Source organism: Ptychodera flava, chromosome 7 (genome assembly GCF_041260155.1).
Source record: "Ptychodera flava strain L36383 chromosome 7, AS_Pfla_20210202, whole genome shotgun sequence".
Lineage (NCBI taxonomy): Eukaryota > Metazoa > Hemichordata > Enteropneusta > Ptychoderidae > Ptychodera > Ptychodera flava.
In genome coordinates this window covers 1018231-1037864 of record NC_091934.1, presented here as the reverse complement: position 1 = coordinate 1037864, position 19634 = coordinate 1018231, and the positions used below count along the sequence as shown (strand labels likewise).

Sequence of the window (19634 nt, the reverse complement as noted above, 5' to 3'; positions counted from 1 at the left end):
TTTGGGGGTGGTCACGGCACTCTGTGGAATATAGACTTTTGACTAGTAGTAATAAAGTTACCCCTACTTGACCCAAACACCGTGGTGCATGTATTTTTTTCTATACCGGAGACGGCAATTTAAAACCGCAACCACATCTTTGCTAAACCTGGTTTAAATCCAATTTTCGAATGTTTAACTAGTAGATTAACTGTATACTGTTGTCTCAACAGTTACAATCTGGTTACCAGAGTTCAGAGTCAAGATGAAGATGTCGAAACTTGTGTAAAAAAGTCTATCCGATCGAGACCTGTGTGCTGTCGTCGTGCGATCGTGTTAGACATTCACTTGTTCTTGACTCTCGTTGTCTACTTCCTGTCTTGCGCCGCAATTTATTCATGTTCTTTGTGAAAAATGACTGTCAAGTTCATGTCAGCGCCGACATCGGTTGTATTTTTCCTACCTCAAGATGAAACAAACACGTCTAACTCTTGACAACATAAAATGTTTGTTGTATTTTCTTATAATTAATAGCTTTTGCACCACACTGCAAACCTGCGCCCTTTCCTACAACGGGAGAGATTGACTCGTATTATTTTTTCAAACTTTAATTATATGTGTTCTTGTAGTACCGATTTTTGCTGATAGTTTGCCATTTTAGTAATATTTCAGGAATTTCCCGGTACGATGTGACCCAACACTTTTCCCCAAAAGAAAGTCCTGGCAGTTTTCGTTTTGTTTTTAGAATGTAGGACCGGATTATCGAGCAACGAAAATCGTGGCATGTTGGTCGAGATCAACTATTAGTGCAAGATGCGAGGTATAATGATATTCAAATATGCAGATTACATTAATGAGCATTGTTTCGGTATTAAAATTCTATGCTAATGACCCTTAATCAATATGGAATATTCATGTACCTCGGATCTTGCATTGTATAGAGATCAAGCGTCGCAAGCGTCTTGTAATCATCTGGAAGTACATTTTCAGGTCACTTGAACTGGTTTACTTCCTTCCTTCCGGTATATAGGGCCACCCCCGGCCCCCCCTTTGCGCTCTGATCAATATCCGTCAGCCAAGCGTTACGTGCAGGATCTACCGATGTACGGTCGACTCTAAGTTGGAATAAGTTAAATTTAGTTCGAACTTATTTTAAATTCTCAGTCAGAACAGTAAGCTCATTAAAAAGGCTTGGCTAGTAAAACATTTGAAGGAGATCGTGCCCTACGTCATTACCAAATAGGTGACCGAATATGTTGAATATAATACGCGTGTCATCTTCCTTTAGTACGGGGTGTCACAAGGCTTGGTTGTTTTCCCGATGGTGCAGAAGTCTGCCTACTCAAACCTTTGTGACTGGGTTCTTTTCTCTTTGGGACCCCCAGTGAAAGTGTAAAATCAAGACAAACAGGTTTCCGAGTTTATGAGCGTATTTATTTCTGAAGCTCAAATCATTTGCATATGGTACTATAGCACACAAAATATCATAAAGAGACAGTCACCAGCATCGTAACTGCTAAGCAGACAACAAGGTGCACTGTATGTATGAAATATATCAGAAAATCGAACAACACAACACAACATAAAACCGTAAAGGCAACACAAGGACATAGAACATGTAACGAGTCACAAATGGGTGGTGGTTTCATAAAACTTGCCCTACTCTTGCTAATGGCTTGTTTGCAGGTTGTCGAGTCCTCGGCAGTTCAGTATCACACGGTTGCACACAATGTCTCAATGTTCAGGCTTGCTCACAGTGTCTCTCAGAGTCCATGTCCAGCGGAGTTTAGTGTGGTCAGTAGTGTGGTTTCACTCATCTTGTAGGCTCATTTTCAGGCACATGGTCGAACAGGCCTTCCAGTCAGGTATATATCATTCTGGTGTTATCAGTTCCTCAGTGTAATTCGTTCTCCTCGCTGCTACTGACTGGAGCCTTTATATATGCCAACCCAGGTGCACAGTTCCACCCACTGTACTATTCATCCGCTAGGATAATTAATTCATAGTCATTGTTCTCACTGCTCCACTGTCTATTGTTCTGGCCGTTGACCCGAATATTCATAAGTTGTCTCAGAGCTCTCTTCAGAAAGTTATACAATCAGCACTAACTATCTCACCACCTCTATATACACATACATAGACCTGACTGCTATAACCACCAATCAGCATGACAAGAGACAAGACACATATAACACAGACAAAACCACACACTTTTGATACTTTAATTGTGACACTACTCCCCCTTTTAAGATGAAACTTTTCGTCTTAATACTTCAATCACAAGTATCTGTACTGAATAAACTGTTTTTCACTTGAACTGTTAAACGTTCAGTTAACCTCATCTGACTTTGTTGCGCTTCTGCTCAAATAGTCTGCTTCGACATTGTCTGTACCCTTTATGGCAACAATCCTGTAACGAAAGGACTGCAGGTACAAAGCCCATCGCATAAGTCGACCATTTGATACTTTAGCACGGTTCAGGAATATAAGTGGCTGGTGGTCAGTCTCAATCAGGAACTCTTTGCCATAGAGATATTGTTCGAATTTACGTATTCCCCATACTAATGCCAAACATTCTTTCTCTATCACAGAATATGCAGTTTCCCGTCTAAGCAATTTTCGGCTAGCATAAACCACTGGAAATTTTTCTCCCTCATGTTCCTGTAAGACCACCGCCCCCAGTCCACTGTCAGATGCATCGGTTCTCAGAATGAAGGGCTTTGTGAAATTTGGAAGTCTCAACACAGGGTAACAACTGAGGGCGCCCTTCAAATCAGTAAATGCCTTCTCCTGAGGCTCTCCCCAGTTAACCAATTTAGGTTGACCTTTCCTTGTTAGGTCGCTTAAAGGTGCTGCAATTGTGGCAAAGTTTGGTATAAACTTTCTATAATAACTTGCCATTCCCAAGAATGATCTGACTTGCTTAACTGTGTATGGACGTTCTGTTTCCAAGAGGGCGTGAACCTTTTGAGGCACCATTTGCAATTGCCCTCGTCCCACCAAATGACCTACGAACTCTAGACTGTGGTATCCAACAAAGCATTTGCTTGGCTTTGCAGTTAGACCTGCCTGCTCAAGACGATTGAAAACGTCATCTATGATATTCTCAACTCTTCCTTCCAATCCCTTCAGAACTTTCCTCATAAGCCGACTAAAGGTCGCAGGTGAATTTACGAGGCCAAAAGGCATAAACCGAAATTGGTATAATCCTTGAGGGGTGAGAAAAGCTGTCTTTTCCTTTGCATTTTCAGCCATAGGGATTTGCCAATACCCTTTTGTTAGATCTTTGTGACACGGGGACAGTTGATGAAGCCGTGTCGGTGTGAATAATGCATATTGCATGGAAAGTTTTCGTATTTTCATCGATCGGTCATCCTTTAACGGCTAGTTTTATGCACATATTTGCACTTCAACGAGTTTTAACATTGAAAACCACTAACCGTGGGCCACAGTTCAGCATGACAACACATACGTCCTAGCTGTTCAGTGCACTCACAATCACATCGATTGTGAACCTGTCAACTAGCGGCCGAGTGAAAGTACAACCTTACTGAACCTGTATGTACACACCTATTTGATTTACAGGGGACTGTCTACTGATTCTACAATATTTATATTTCATAAAATTGAATTTTCATTCACAATGTATCACATCCGAGTCAATGAATGAGCCGGACGGGCCGAGGGTTTGTAGAGCGACAGCGCCAGTCCGAGGGACGTAAATGTCGGGACTGTTTCAAACCGCGGATACTTGGTTAAGTTAAGTGGTTGCACATGTGTCGTTTCTATCACACTCATACATGTAGTTTACATGTTTGGAAAGTCAAAAAAGTACGTAGGTGTATGTCGAGAAGGCAGAATTTTGAAAGGTCAACTCTATCTCCACGTAGGTCTGGCAGCCATCGATGATACAGGACTCGCAACCAGGGTCTGTTACAACCGATAACCTAGTAACTAACCGATAACGTATCAAACCCGATAACGTAGTAAAAATTTACCGATAACGTAGTAAATCAACCGATAACGTTGTAACGAACTGATAACATAGTAAATTTTTCTAACTGATAACGTAGTAAAAATTTACCGATAACGTAGTAATTTTTCCTAACCGATAACGTATCAACAAATTTACCGATAACGTATCAAATCAACGTATCAATGTATTGGATTAAGTGAATCATGGGAGTAGATTCATAGAGATAGATGTATCCTCGATCGATCGATCAAATAGATCGACCGATTGATCGATCGATACACTGATTTATCAATCAATCAATCGATCGATCTTTCTATCGATTGAATGATTGAATGAATTGATCGATTGCTCGACTAATAGAATGATTGATAGATCTATATATAAATATATATATATTTCGATGGATATATATTTTTCGATGGATATATATATATATATATATATATATATATATATATATATATATATATATATATATATATATATATATATATATATTTCGATTGATAAATTGATCTATCGACGGATAGATAAATAGAGAGATAGTGTATCAAAAAAACCCATAAAGTAGCCGAGTGAACAGTAACGTATCAAATCAACCGATGACGTATCAAATCAACCAATTATGTATCAAATCAACCACTGACCTAGTCAAGTCAAAGAGTAAAGATTCCAATCAACTGACAATTCATCAAGTCAACAAATTGGACTTGGAAAAAAGTTTTCAACATGACCGATTATAAAATTTCGTTACTTAAAACTTCAGTTTATCAAAATGACAATAAGTCTTTACAATGTAACTCTCATTCTGGGACTGATTTTACAGGTTAATCTTGACTCATTGTTTAATTGAATTCCTTATAATCAAAATTCATTTATTTTACAAGTTACTCCTGAAAGCAAGCCAAGTCAACAGATTTTGTAGACAACATATTGTTTTTCTTTCCTTTTAATCCTTTCTGTCATGATTCACGTCAAGTCACATCTTATTTGAAGTAGGATTACGAAGACATTGCAAAATTATTGATAGTCGTACACAGTATTGTGCTGATAGAAAAAAAAAAAAACGCATAAGCCAAGAAAAATAAAAAGTTTGTTTCTCATCCTTGCGCGCGTAATAATTCAAGCCCGCCACGTCAACATTTTTTTCCTGCTCATAAGGAAAAAAAGGTTTAAAAACCCGAAAAAATACGCGACGTCGACGATAGTGCATAACACAGTGCTGTATAAAACAGAACTGTAAATAAATGGGTTTGGAATGGGTTTTGAAAGTTGTTTCTAATCTTGCTTTTACAACCATACTTTCTGTCTGATTTGTAGCCGATACATACACATTATAGTTTTCTTTCTCGGTAGGGTTCTCTGTGTAAACCAACAGCCGCTCATTCCCCGCCTTTGTTTCATCAGTACTACCTATACTATCTCTTTGAATTTTATCCAACTAGAACTTAACTGTATAGCTACTATAACAAAACTAGAAACAACTTCCCAAACCTATTCCAGTAGTTTAACAACATTTATAGATCAACTTAGTCGTTCGATATACCTTGAAAACAGCCGAAACATGATTGATTTGCTACAGAAATTTGTAACAATTTACGCTAAACGGAAAAAAAAAATAGGAGAAAAGAAAATTGAGTACGAGACAAAGTGATAACAAATCTATCTATAGATATATCTATCTATTGACCAATTTATTGAATAGATTTATCGATCTATCGATTCATTGATCTATCGAATTAATAGATTCTTCATTCTATCGATCGATCTGCCTATCAATTTATCTATTGATCGATTGATCGATCGATCGACCGACCATCTATCAAACATCAATAGATAGATCGATCGATCTATCCATTGAGTGATCGATTTATTTATCGATACATTGATCGACCCATTCTATCTGTCTATCTATCTATCTATCTATCTATCTATCTATCTATCTATCCATCTATCTATCTAATATCTATCTATCTGTAAATCGATCGATCTATCGCTGCCCATGAATCGCTTAATCAGATATTATCGATTAATGCAGTATTGGTTGAGTTTTCTACGTTTTCAGTTGTTTAATCCGTTATTGGTTCATTGATACGTTATCGGTAAATTTGTTGATACGTTATCGGTTAGGAAAAATTACTACGTTATCAGTAAATTTTTACTACGTTATCGGGTTTGATACGTTATCGGTTAGTTACTACGTTATCGGTTGTAACAGGGTCCTAAATGCAGCTCCCTAAACGGCCCTCAGCACCATATCTCGATCCAATGTCATATCAAAAAATCAAATGATGGAAATAGTAAAATCATGATCGACGTAGTATGTTCTTGTGCTAGTTGGGTCGTTTTCACAGCACATATGCTTTGGAGAAATAGAGAGCGCAAAACAGGGGCGCAGATCTATAGCGCAGAATGGGAGCGCAGATTGATAGCGCAAATTGAAATGCGCTAGCGCAGTTTGGGGGCGCAGACTGCCGATTTCAGATCTCTCACATAGCTCCCAAAAATGCTAGCAAGTGGCGAGATTACAGAGTTGTGGCTGCCTGGGGTGGCCACTGGCACTACCACTATGTTTCTAATGTTTCTAGTAACTATATTGCTGAAAACGTCACGGTGATCTTCCATTCCGACGTCTTGTGCCCCACTTGCCAAAAACTTTGAAAACGGCTATCGCTAGGCAGATCGTCAATGTAGCCGACACGAACACAAAGTGTCTGTTAGCGGCCACCAAAAACTATGAAAAATAGTAAAGAATGAGCTACAAAATCACTATCAGTTTCGCCGGGAACATATTCGATGGCTTGTTACACAACTGTTACCAGATTTCAGGTAACACTGTTTACCACACGATGGATCTTCATTTAATACAGTAAATAACCTATAGAGATAGCTGATTGATACATGTATCGTAAATAAGACAGGAGCATCTATGGTGGTAAAACTAATAGTTTATCCCTATTGTAAATCCGGTCCCCCGAGAGTTGAAATGTCCGACATTTGCATGGTCACCGCGCCATGCAGTGTAGCGACAATGATATGATTGCAATTTCGTTTGAAGTTCGTTTACATGTATGTTAACGCAAATAAGGTGAAAAATATCAATGATTGCCAGTATCTTGTTATACGGGACAAGATCGTGCTGCTCTTGTACTGCATGAGCTTTGATCGAAGTGCGTTGGCTGTCTTTTGATTTTGAATGTCGAAAATTGCATATGTAACCTCTCCTTAAGCCTTGTGAACTGCGATTTGTTTACATTTTTTCACGATTTTACTTTCTAACAAAAATAAGTTCACGTAAAATGTACTGATACATGCGTAGGGAAGTTTTAATTACTCACAAAATTTGTACTGTGTGTACAAGTTTGAAGAATTAAATAATGAACGGTTGCCGCTATCATAAAATTGCCGCTGCATGGACGTGCATCTACCGTATGTGTCATAACCTTCCAAGAAACAAACATGATGTAATTTACTGATATGAGTAACACTGGATTCCCTTGCAGTTGATTTCCTTGATGTTCTGGTTGTAAGCTTTATTCTCTCCCTTACATGGCTAGTTTTTGAAAATGTCGGGAAATCAAAGACGATGTAAAAACTGCTCAATTCATTGCTCATTCCGACATAAACAACAGTGTTCTAGTTTATCAACATATCATGTAGTGAGTAGAATTCAAAGAATATCCAAATGTCGAAACATTAAAATGAACACAATATGAGAAGATTCCTTTCACAAAAAGATCAACTTCAAGTGATACTTTTGAAGATTTGAAACCGAGTACGTTATACCCTACTTCACACCTCGTCAGTCTTACACTTCATCGACAAGTCACCCACCGCGTCAGCAGGCTTGACGTCATGGACGTAGACTTGTCAATCATCACGGAAGTCGCGAACATGTATGATCTGTCGGGTTCAAACGTTTCTGTGAACATGAACAGAAATTCTCAGTATCGACAAAGAAATCGTCAAAAAAGAAGTTGAAAATCGTGATGCTTACGTAAACATAATTTTGTATCCACTTGTGCCATTCCATGTTGCAGGGTTGCGTCGCCAGCCCTGCCACTCACTCTGCTGTGCATTGTTGGACTCGGGGCACTCTGCTGTGCATTCTTGGACCGGGGAAATAGTCGCCGTCGACTAGCAGCAACGTCTAACCATGGGGATACTAACATAATTTTAGTCAGAACTTGACTTTGAGCTTTAAACTACTTAATCACTTCCCGACCTCCTTATACGAGAAATAAAATCATCTAATTTTTACTACTTCACATGTCTTTTGTGTCGGATCCACTGTCTACAGAATGTATGTATGTCGTGATTGTACCGGAAATAAATTCGATCTTACGTTACTCATAACCAGTCGTCCTGACAATCCTGACATACGTCGAAGTTTTTAAAAATACATTACGAAAATACTGAAAAGTTTTCTAATATTATGAAAAATAGTGTTGCAAAGTGTTGGCAATGGCATGATGGTGGGAGTAAACCGACAGCTATAAAGTTACAAGTAAATACAAATATATTTCGACACTGATATGTCCTACGATCTGGCTGGCAGCTTTATCAATAATCTGTTGCAAAGTGCCACGGATTTACATCGCGTTAGTTTCGTAAATGTCGCAGCTACAAAACTAAACTTACAACATTCCATAGATGCGCAGAATGGGGGAGCAGATCGATAGCGCAGAATGGGAGTGCAGATTGATAGCGCAAATTGAAATGCGCTGGCGCAGTTTAGGGGCGCAGACTGCCGATTTCAGACCTCTCACATACCTGCAATTTGGGAAGTGCCGTTTTTTGCAGGTACATTCAATTTTCTCAAGTTTAGGATATTCAGCCTTGTGACGTGAAATAAATGCTGCTGATGCAGACTTCATTGCGGCCAATTTATTGAGTTGATTTGTGTGGGCTCTTGTCACATGGCCACCACAGAACATAACTTTGTTATTTTCACCTTGATATACATTTTTAAATGATTTTATACTACTAGAATCATTGTCCTGCCCATAGGACTGTTCACAGTTTACGTCACTGTTCTCTCATTAATATGCAAAAATAAATATTTGTCCGCATTTTTAGATTACGCTTTTGAAAATTACGCATGCAAGAACGACGAAAATACATCTCAGTGGGTGACTGCTAGTGTAACAATGAATACTAAAAAACATATTAACGACTCAGAGTACAGGCTGCAAAAACAGCCACGCATGCAACATTGATAAAATTTGTCCGCATTTCAAGCTGCGTGTCCAATGTCGCGCGCGTACAGCTATATTTAGCAACAAACCTGTAACCGTGAACAGCGCTATTGACCTCTACATTCATTTTCTCTTGCTTAGCTTGCTAGAAGCATTTCTCAGCAGCATAGCCTTCAGAGTGTCGTCAATGTCATCATTCCCTCTCTGACATAAATGCAAGTAATATAACAAAGAGTTATTCATAAAGTTCCTCACCGTAAATGTAAAGTTCTTACTGAAGCTACCTCTTGTGAGCCATGCCCCATCTGAAGTAGTCATGGCTCGTTGCCAACTACCAATTTGTGTTGGTGGAAGGGTTTTCATGTCCTTCCTGGCTTCATCACACATTTCATCAACCACGTTTTTAACATGGGGATACAAAAGTTTGATGATACCCTGAAAGGCTGGTCTGGATAAAACCTGTATGCCTAACCCTACACCTAAACTCTTACTAATGTCACTGAAATGGTTACCAGCAATGAAGTGGGCTAAGTGTAGCGCCAATGAAACAATTGTCCGACGGGTACCTTCTATGTATATGGAGCTGTCAAAGGAAATGTTTCTTCCAGTGCAACCATTGCAAGAGTAGTCAATTTTCAAACTTCCACCTAAGCCAGCCGTTGTAACTTTCACCAGAATCAGAATACCTGTAAGAGTACATATTCACATAAATCAATATTTATAAAATATACACCAAGCTTATGATCAGCTGACTCATTAAATATTCTCCAAAAATATGTTTTCTTTTTGCCTGATGAACTTCACTCTTTCATCACTCTTCAGCAAAAACAATATTATGTCCACACGCTAAATTTTTAATGCAACCCTCCGTGAAATAAGTGATTTTATACCTATGGAATACTACTGATGATTTTTTCAACTATATTTTCTAATTCCTTGTGCATGCTAACACACTGTATGAGACTGTGTCATGCAGTGTGACATGTCAAAACATTGTGGGTGGAAATAATGATATTTTGTGTTTAATACAGGAGTATGCAGTTTAGGTTAAAACAGTAGCTTTGTTGAGGTTGAATCAAATCCTGGTTTCACATAAGAGTGTATACTGAACGAGGGGGCTTAGTCTAGAAAAGCTAGTTGCTGCTGCTGCTTGATGGCTGCTAACTAACTAGCATTTGAAATACCCGCTTAAATACCTTCTATGTTAGTTTATGAAAATGCAACCTTTAAAATAATGGCTTAGGCAAATGCATTCTTGAACGGAATAAATGATTGGCTGACAAGGCAAGATGCAAAGTTGACCTTCAAAATGCAAATAGAGTAAACAATATGGTGATCTCCCAGCAAGCTGGTTTCCCCAGGATTTGAATAGTTAAACATTAACATAGCCTGAAATTACATCTTTGTGTCACAACGAAAAATAAATGCAGCAAGATGAAAACAGGCAACAATTCAACTTACCACTACATCCATCTGTCCTGCAATGGCTGGTGCGGTTGATGTTCTCCATGAAATCTGACATACAGCTGGACTGACCCACATAGAAACAATTGTTCACAGGAACTGCTTTTGGTACTGCCGTGTCTAAAATGTTGAAATATTGATGTGACAAGTTCAATATTGACATCGACTTTTCCGGCTTATTGACATGCAAATGAAAGGTGACCTTTAGAAATGCAGAGAAAGAGAGTTTCCCCATATCATCTTGCCTGGGGTTGATTTTAATAGACCCTGGCGTTTACATTGTACTTGGCAAATTACATAAAGCTAAAAGATCGGGAAGAAAAATAGTCCAAATTGTGTTGTAAAGTGACTGTTGTTGGGACGAACCACAATTTTTATCGAGGGCAATGAATCAGCGCTCAATGTAATCCCTACGACAAATACATGCACAACGCAAGTAATCTCCTATTGGGACACGGTCGACCATCTTCAGACACAGCCCAAATTACCAAACTATTGTCCAGTTCAAGAAAGCACTTTAAAAATATACTTACCCACATGTAAAACGATGGGACGATACAGCAAATGACGCTTGTTTGGCAAAGGGAAATACTCGTTGTCACTCGAGAAATCGGTAGTCTCAGCACCACCCGAGATAGGATGGCTGCTTTGAATGCCCATTGTGTCCACGTCCGGGGGATCAAAGTGTATTTGCTTTGATCAACACGTACCCGAAATGTCAGTACCAGCTTTACTGGTAGACGGTTTAGGCTCCTCCTCGCTAGTTTCCTGGTCTGATTGTGTTGACAAGATGTCAACATTGGCGCTGGAAGTAGAATTCTGGCTACTAGGTTGACTTTCGTCGGGCCGTGTTGTCGTCCTTTCTTCACTCGGCTCAGCTGCAACGTTCGTGCTTGGTGGATTTCCTTCCGTGTAGCTTATTCTTCGCCGTTTTGCTGCACGTCCAACCCTCGACAGAGCTTTGTAACATTCCTTTCTGCTCGTTTTTGCATATTTCTTGCCCATTTTTTCCGGAGGTCAGGGTCGCCCTGGGTTGTTGCTACAGTCTAGAGCAACCGAGACGCCACGCATGCGCAGTACACAAGGTCCCCTAGACCTTTGTTCAATTGTTCCAATGACTGACTCTGTACTATCAGTAAATAATCGCGTGTTTTACAAGGCTGGGCTAAAACGGTGAGCCATATTAAATATATCTTTGGATTCTTAGGGTGTCTAAGAGAGAGACAGCGTTGTGGTTCATTGAATATGCTATGGCTCGACCCAGATATACAACCGCGAAATAGGTCTAAAACTGGCATTTTCGACAAAGAACGGCTTGTTTGCAATTATATAAGGTAAATTTTCTCAGCTATAGAAATAGGTGAGAAGATGGGATTTTTTTCAGCACGTTGACAGGGTCGTACGCCAAAAAAATACGAGAGGATTTTCCAGAAACGCAGTAGTTTCCGTACAAACAGACGCTGAAAAAGATCATTTTTTCACCCCGATTTTCACATTTTAATTCCCTACAGAATTACTAAGAGGCATCGTTTTGAAAAACTGTCTCGTTCAAAGGTCAGAATTACCACACTAGAAAAAATAAACGTAATTTTTCATATTAGAACTGCCTTAAAGTAAAAGAAAATTTGGAAAATATATAAAAAATTACATTTTGATGTTAACCGGTGTCATATTTCATAATCATAATAATTAAGTGGAATTTTTTTCTGGTATTTGGAAAAGTGATATGTAAGGAATCTTTCCTGAAAATTTGAATCAAATATCTTTATTTTTAATGCTAAACTTTAACTTTTATTATGTGAAGATTTTTGTTGAAAAATAGCCTTTCCAACTACCTTAAGTGAGGTCACCCCAAGTGAACTGAATATAAAATTTCAAAGCAATTGGACTTGCGATTTCAGAGCAGAAGGCAATTGTTGACGGACGACTGATGACGACGGAAAATCAACCTATTTGATAAGCTCCGCGTCGCTGACAGCGGAACTAAAAATACATGTTCATAGTTTTTGCATGCACTACTATAATCAACATTATCAATGAAATAAAAAATACAAATTCTTTGTACACACATGCACTTTATACCTGCCATTTCAAGCAAAATATATTTATATGAATTATCGCACACATATAAATGTAGAGATACTATGAGTTGATATTTTTGGATGAAGCACTACATTGGCCACATTTTGCCTGTCCTTTTGGGGGCGGGGACGTCAAAATTATACAAGTCACATTGCCGGTTTGTTAGGGGGGATATTTGAACAAATCTGAGAACTTTTTTTGGAATTCCCCTCCAGAGATGTTAGTGAATGTAGCCTATTTAAACTTGAAGTAAATTTTATGCACGTATACCATGGTGGCTAATAAATTTACGATTTATGTAAGAGTGCCTTCAACAGCATACTCCGAGTCGGACTTACAGGTCCAAGTACTGGGACTTGCATACTCTGAGTAAAACTGCTTACTCGAACTTGTATACTCCGAGTTACGGCTAATTTGGACTTGTATACTCCTAGTACATGGCCTACTCAGACTTGAATACGCCCAGTTACACTTACTTATAGAAAAACAATGCTGGAAAAACACAGGATATATTCGATCTTGTGATAAAAAATTGCAAACAGCGTATACAGTACATGTACTTCCAGTCCCTCAGACTCAGAGAAAAAGAGTTGTTAACGTGACCTGTCTGATCTCTGATCTGTGTATCTTGTACAACACGCTCAAGTCATTGTCGTTGTTGAGTGTAGCTACCGTCACGCAAATTATCAGTTTGTCTTGTCTTTTCGTTTCATTACCGGATCAGATCCTGATTTGATACATGACTTGAATTGGGCACAACAACGTTTCATGATCACCGCGATGCATCACGGCGACTTCTTAGAACACGGACGCCATTACCGAATGACCTGTCGACCTGTGACGTCATGGCCTTTGTTTGCTAGCATGGCAAGGCCATGATAGACTTGCACAAGCATTTTAGGCATATTTATGTCTTGATAAAATAATTAAACTAATAATTTTTCAAAATAAAATGAACACAGTGGGCTCATGTACGGTATGGTATGAACCGAGTGTGAGTATCCACTTGGTCGTAAATAATGACCTGACTTGACCTGTGCTGTCATGCATTGATTTCGCTAATGGACTGTGCGATATCAAACTGAGTAACTGGCTGGACTTGCCTGAAGTTTATTGGTTTTACTGTAAATGTTACGTCTAAGTCATCTTTCAAAAAACTTCGCTGCCGGCCGTGGCAGCAGCTTTCTTCTGAGGGTAAAATCATGGTCGCTCCTTTCTTCTGAGGGTAAAATCATGGTCGCTCCTTATGGCTATGTGGAGAGACCGTGGTTAAATATTCATTGCGCAACAGATTACAAGACATTGTGAAAATGAATTTTTTCTTTTCAAAAGAGTAGATATTTTGACATATCGATCCGCGCTAGCTGTAAATTCTGTGAGTAACAAAATACCTTTTTTCGACAGATCGTTTCTTGTCCGACATGGCAAAATATGCATATCTAGGAACACGTACTATTCGGCGTATTCAAGTCCGAGTAGGCCATGTACTCGGAGTATACAAGCCCGAGTAGGCCATGTACTCGGAGTATACAAGTCCAAGTTAGCTCCTGTTACTCGGAGTATACAAGTCCGAGTGAGCAGTTTTACTCGGATTATGCAAGTCTGAGTACTCGGCTTTGGAACTCAAAGTGTATGGTTTGAGATACTCTACATACCTGAATTTACTTATGACACTGCTTTTCATGCACGATGCAGTGTTTTGGCAAGTTTATAGGTGAAATACTAGTAATACCTGTCACAAGCCTTGTAGTATCCACTGCCAAAAAGACTTCTCAGAGATCGTGGTGCAGCTATTTTAGCATCTCTCTCATGTATCTGGAGACATATATCTTTTGTAATACATGCTGACTGGGAGCATGTATCAAGCTGTAATTTAGAAGAAAATTCAAGAAGAATTATCACAGTGACAGTAATCTTAAAAGTAATACTTTGAAAACACCAGTCCTTGGTTCTGTTATATAGGTCATTGTGCCCAATGACCAGTTTAATAGTCCAGTATACTCTGAAACATTCTTGAAGGTCATGGTATCTACAAGTGAAGATAATTTTAGAACTGTAATTAGCATATCAATAGAAATTGTTAGTAATTGTTCTAGATTGTTCAAGTGGTCTCTGGAGAGCTTTTTTCACTGTAAATACTAGTCAGACCAGGATTTCACCAGACTTTATAGGATTTTTTTCACGTCAGTATGGACTTCAAGACTTTTATGCTGGAATTTGCTCTATGAACTCTACACTGTTCCAACCCACATCAAGCCAGTAGCCAGAGTAGGACTCACTTTCTCACTCATCAGTGTCTGTCTGGATTCAACTCCCTGGAACCATGTAGGAGTTTTGTGCAGTTCCAGTTAAGCTAAATACTTTAATCTCTATCAGGTATCTTGTGTCCAAAACATGAATATTTGTTTTTTTCCCTGAAAAGTATTCCTGTAATACTGATCTTCAAGTGTGAAGAATATCTTGGTCTGGAAGTTCTGTTTCTGGCTGAAAATTTGTGATAAAAATTTATAGGAGGAACAGATGCACGTTTTTGCATTTTGAGACTACCGTTAAGCAGGGGTTTCAATTAAGTTTTGAAGTAGGGGGCCTGAATGGAAAAGTAGGCGGCTTGCATCTGCCATGACCAAAAAATGGTCGTCGTTGGGGGAGGGTCCGGGAAGGGGTGTTCCCCCTCCCAGCCGAAGGCCGGAAACCCTGGAAAATGAGCTAAAATTCACTTTTTACAGCTCACAGTCACTGGAAGTTCTAGTATTTTCAGGAGAATTGTCAGCAGTGTTCCAGGGCAATTTGTGTTCATATCAATATAAGCCATTTTCCTGGGAGATTAGGCCTAAATATGATAATTCATAATTAAAAATGATAAAACTGAAGTCTTTAGAGCCTCTATGCTTTTAGGAGGTAAACTATAATAATTCACTATTATTAATGATATAAATTTGATATGTAGATGATATTATACAGTGTTACATCTAGACAGGGGAATAGGGGATTCCCCCTCTGTTGAAATGTTGGCACACCAATTAATTTGTCAAGGGGACCACTCCCCCCCCAATAAAATGGTGCCAGTCACACCTTAGAGGTACAAGAAGAACACATGAACTGGTGAAATGCCCCCGAAATATTCTGGTGAAGAGGGAAAATCCCCCTTGTTGATACCATCCTGTATGAAACACTCACATTTTAAGCACAGTAAATGAGAAACTTTTCATTGAATGTATAATTTTATGCTTAAAATTAAGAACCCCAATGTTTGGTATGGAAATCTGTAGATGAAGAACTTTTATACCACTGGGGAGGTAAAAAGGATAATTTACATAACAATGATGATACAAAATGACAATCATTACCATATTTCACAAATAGAAACAAAGACCCTCAAGGTTATTTGACTATATGGGTATGCAAAGTAAGAACCTTGATATAGGATTTGAAAATGTGTACGTTCAGAGGCTCACATTTGGATTTAGTCGGGTCGGAAGGTAGGGTTCCCATGCACCCCATGGATGTATTTTTAACCTACATTTTTGTAATCCTTAGGGTCTATATTCAATGAATTTTGATATTCCCAAAATCAAATAGTGTCCCATGGGGTTCATTTGCCGCCATCTTTGCCGCCATCTTGGATTTCAACAATGGAGTAGGGGTCACATATTTATCGCTCGATGGAAACCGAAACAATAAAATACTATAAACTTATTACAAAGCCAAGATCATGGCCTTTTCAATGATATATAACTTAATAGGGATAAATTAATATTCGAACGTCGATAAGAATTTATAATGGCCATTGACCGTAATTTGTAAAATTTGCTAAATTTCACACCCAATAATTAAGTTCCCGTTCCTCCAAACAATTTTTCATAAGGTATTTATATATTTTTTGGAAGAACTCAGTGCAATAAACATGAAAAACAACATTGAAAGCATATATCTTGAGATTTAGTGAGTGCATGAGCTTGTTTTCTTATTACGCAGTATGCCATATATCCGTGTGTGACATAAGGGGTAGGGGTAATGTTTCCCTTTCTGTTTCGAACCATGAATGATGAAACCATAAAAATGTTACATTTTTTGAAAGTGCTGCATTAGACTTTTCTAAAAATATATAAATTTATGGGGAAAGCATATTTAAAAGTTACAGAGCTTAAACCTTTCAGTTTGTGGCGATTTTAAGTGATTTTTTAAGAATGAAATTACAACATTTTGGGTAGGGGTAATGTTTCCCTTTCTGCCTCGAACCATAAATTATGAAACCATATAAATGTTATACTGTTTGGAAGCTCTGAAAAGGGCCTTTCCAAACATGTTATGAGGTTATTACGAAAATACCGCGAAGGATGCACGAGGACATTGGCGCAGCGTATCGCCCGACGCGAAGGGGAGGGCGATGCGCAGCGCCAATGTCCGAGTGCATCCTTTGCGGTATTTTCGTAATAACCTTATTATTATACATCTTACATTCCTGATCGGGGCATCAAAATGTCGGAGTAGTGACCGTTTTCGTGCAATGTCAACAATTTTTCTTCCGATTTTATCGCGCCAGTGTGGAACGCTACCTCGGACGCGCTTCTGCAAGTTTTGGAGTGTGTGCACTACACACATATGTACGTACAGAGCGCGCGCGAGACTTGTTCTGGCACTCTTCCAAGGGGTCCCTTGAAACCGTTCTACAGTGAACGCGCAGATACAGCCGCAGGGAATGGGGCGCCTTGAAAGCTTACGTGTTACGGAACGGGCGCGTGTTCCGTACGGTTTTTTCAGCGCGCGCTAAATTCTATTGTTCTCGATGGTAGATGTATAATAAATAGTTTTATTGGGAAAGGTCGCATATTTTAAAGTTACAAAGCTTATGCCTTTCAGTTTGTGTCGATTTTAAGGTCATTTTTTAAGAACAAAATTACAACATATGGGGTAGGGGTAATGTTTCCCTTTCTGCCTCGAACCATAAATTATGAAACCATATAAATGTTATACTGTTTGAAAGCCCTCAAAAGGGGCTTTCCAAACATGTATAGTTTTATTGGGAAAACTTGCATATTTAAAAGTTACAAAACGTAAACCTTTCAGTTTGTGTCAATTTTAAGTGATTTTATGAACAAGATGCACAAAATAGTTAGTCCGTTGGTCAATTTTGATCGAGTCAAATCAGACATATATCCCTAATTAGGAAAGTTCATTAAATATGCAAATTAGCAGCTATCTTTTGTGTAACCCCTTAATGGTTCCCACTGCTGATATATCTTGGTGCGATCAATATTTGTAGCAAATCTCAACAAATTGTGTGTAGTCGTTTTTAATGTATATCCGTTTTTTCTAAAATCATTAATTATGCACATGAGTAACAAGTATGCAAGCCACACCCACCAAAAACTAATCAGTTCTTGCCATTTGCTAACTGAATATATGTACCAGATTTGATTCTGATCTGACTAGCCGTTTTTGAGATATCGGACCAACAGACAGACAGACAGACAGACAGACAGACAGACAGACACACGGACACACAGACAGACAGACAGACAGACAGACAGACATCGCTGCGACATAAGCTCACGTGTGTAAACACGTGAGCAAAAAATAGGAATGGGTTAGGGGTAACATATTTACCCCTAGTCGGAAACAAAAACAACAAAGTACTATAAACAATACATTCTTAGAAAGTGCAGATAGTCCCGGCCCTTACCATTGATATAAACTTAACTGGGATAAATCAATATTCAAACATCGATTACGTTTTATATCGGACATGAAATGTATATTGTAAAATTTGCTTAATTTCAAACCCAATAATTAAGTTCTTGTTCCTCCAAACAATTTTACAAGATATTTATATATTGTTTTAAAAAACTTAATGCAATAAAGAAGAAAAACAATGTTGAAAGTGTGTATCTTGGGATCTAGGAGCATGCAGAACATGTAGTATGTCACATACCTCTCTGTAATAGATGTATGGTTTGCTATGCGTTGAGGAAGTGAATCCTAACAAGAGTAAACCGTAGCTTCTAGCTAATTTTTGTGTCTTGTGCTTCATGTGTTGTTTGTGGAGTCCCTGTGGACTTGTGTTTGAATTTAATTTTCTGAGTTTTTTTGTCGTATTATGTATCAGAGTCTCATTCTCAGTATGAATTCCTTTGTGTCTTCTAGGAGATTGATTCTTTTTTGACCTTTTGATGTTGGAATTAATTTCAAGCCTTTGCAAAGAGCGTTCATTTCTATAATTGTTTGATTTGTGTGAAGAAAGATTCTTAGTAAATCCATTTTTTTTTTGTTGGTCACTGTGTTTCGTTTATGTTTGATATGTTGTTATATTGTGTTTTAGATATTTAGTTTGTCATTTTGTGCATTTATTTTTGCTTTTTTAGTTTTATTACGCTTTCTATTTCTAAGTTTTTAACACAATTTCATGTATGATCATGTTTTGCCATTGTGTTTTGGTAGTGCTATTTAAACTGGTTTGTGGGATATAAAAGGCCTCCCAACTCATTGAAAATTCATAATGACGCTTGAGTGACAACTGGCAATAGCTAGGTAGACCTCTCCCTTAAAATCAGCCTAAACAATTCTCAAACAAAATTATTAGCAAAAACCTAGGCCATACACGTATCCGCAAAGTTTCACAAAGTTTTTTAAAACTACGACGACTTGGGGAGAAATAGCTTCTGAACAAAGGGAATGGCCCTCAAAAGGCAGTTGTTCCATGATTCAAACAATTGTCAATCATTCTGTGACGCGCAGAGGTGTAAACTGGTCAAACATTTGCTGAGAGCAAAAAGATCCGCAGATAATGCAAACAATCGCAACCATTACCAACAGACTCATTATGCAGAGCCATGCCCTAAAACGCCCAACCAAACTTGGCACTAATCATGATCCCAGTCAATTTCAAGCCGGGCTTTAACCCTTTCAGGCCTAAATATAGGGGTAGCTCTGGTAAG

At 38.5% G+C, this 19634-nt stretch overlaps 2 protein-coding genes across 17 annotated transcripts in view; both read right to left on the bottom strand.

Moving 5' to 3' along the window:
• Nucleotides 1–19634, bottom strand: part of LOC139137831 (kinesin-like protein KIF1A) — a 668091-nt gene that overhangs the window by 157041 nt on the left and 491416 nt on the right. For all 16 annotated transcript variants that reach the window (XM_070706099.1, XM_070706106.1, XM_070706100.1 and 13 more), the window contains one exon: nucleotides 14432–14565. In XM_070706099.1, the coding sequence (XP_070562200.1) occupies nucleotides 14432–14565 (134 nt within the window). The remainder of the gene's footprint in view (nucleotides 1–14431; nucleotides 14566–19634) is intronic.
• On the bottom strand, nucleotides 9179–11383 carry LOC139137836 (uncharacterized). Its single transcript, XM_070706122.1, has 3 exons — nucleotides 11151–11383; nucleotides 10615–10737; nucleotides 9179–9839 (listed from the first exon to the last, which is right to left on the bottom strand). Exons 1-3 carry the CDS (start codon nucleotides 11275–11277, stop codon nucleotides 9277–9279), a joined length of 813 nt encoding a protein of 270 aa, XP_070562223.1. The 5' UTR covers nucleotides 11278–11383; the 3' UTR covers nucleotides 9179–9276.

What these genes read in the sequence shown, in the direction of transcription:
- LOC139137836 (XM_070706122.1), bottom strand. Translation starts at nt 11,277, where the DNA reads ATGGGCATTCAAAGCAGCCATCCTATCTCGGGTGGTGCTGAGACTACC. An exon ending in TCCCATCGTTTTACATGTGG is followed by an intron (nt 10,738 to 11,150) that starts GTAAGTATATTT and finishes TCAACATTTTAG; the next exon opens with ACACGGCAGTACCAAAAGCA. An exon ending in CAGGACAGATGGATGTAGTG is followed by an intron (nt 9,840 to 10,614) that starts GTAAGTTGAATT and finishes GTACTCTTACAG; the next exon opens with GTATTCTGATTCTGGTGAAA.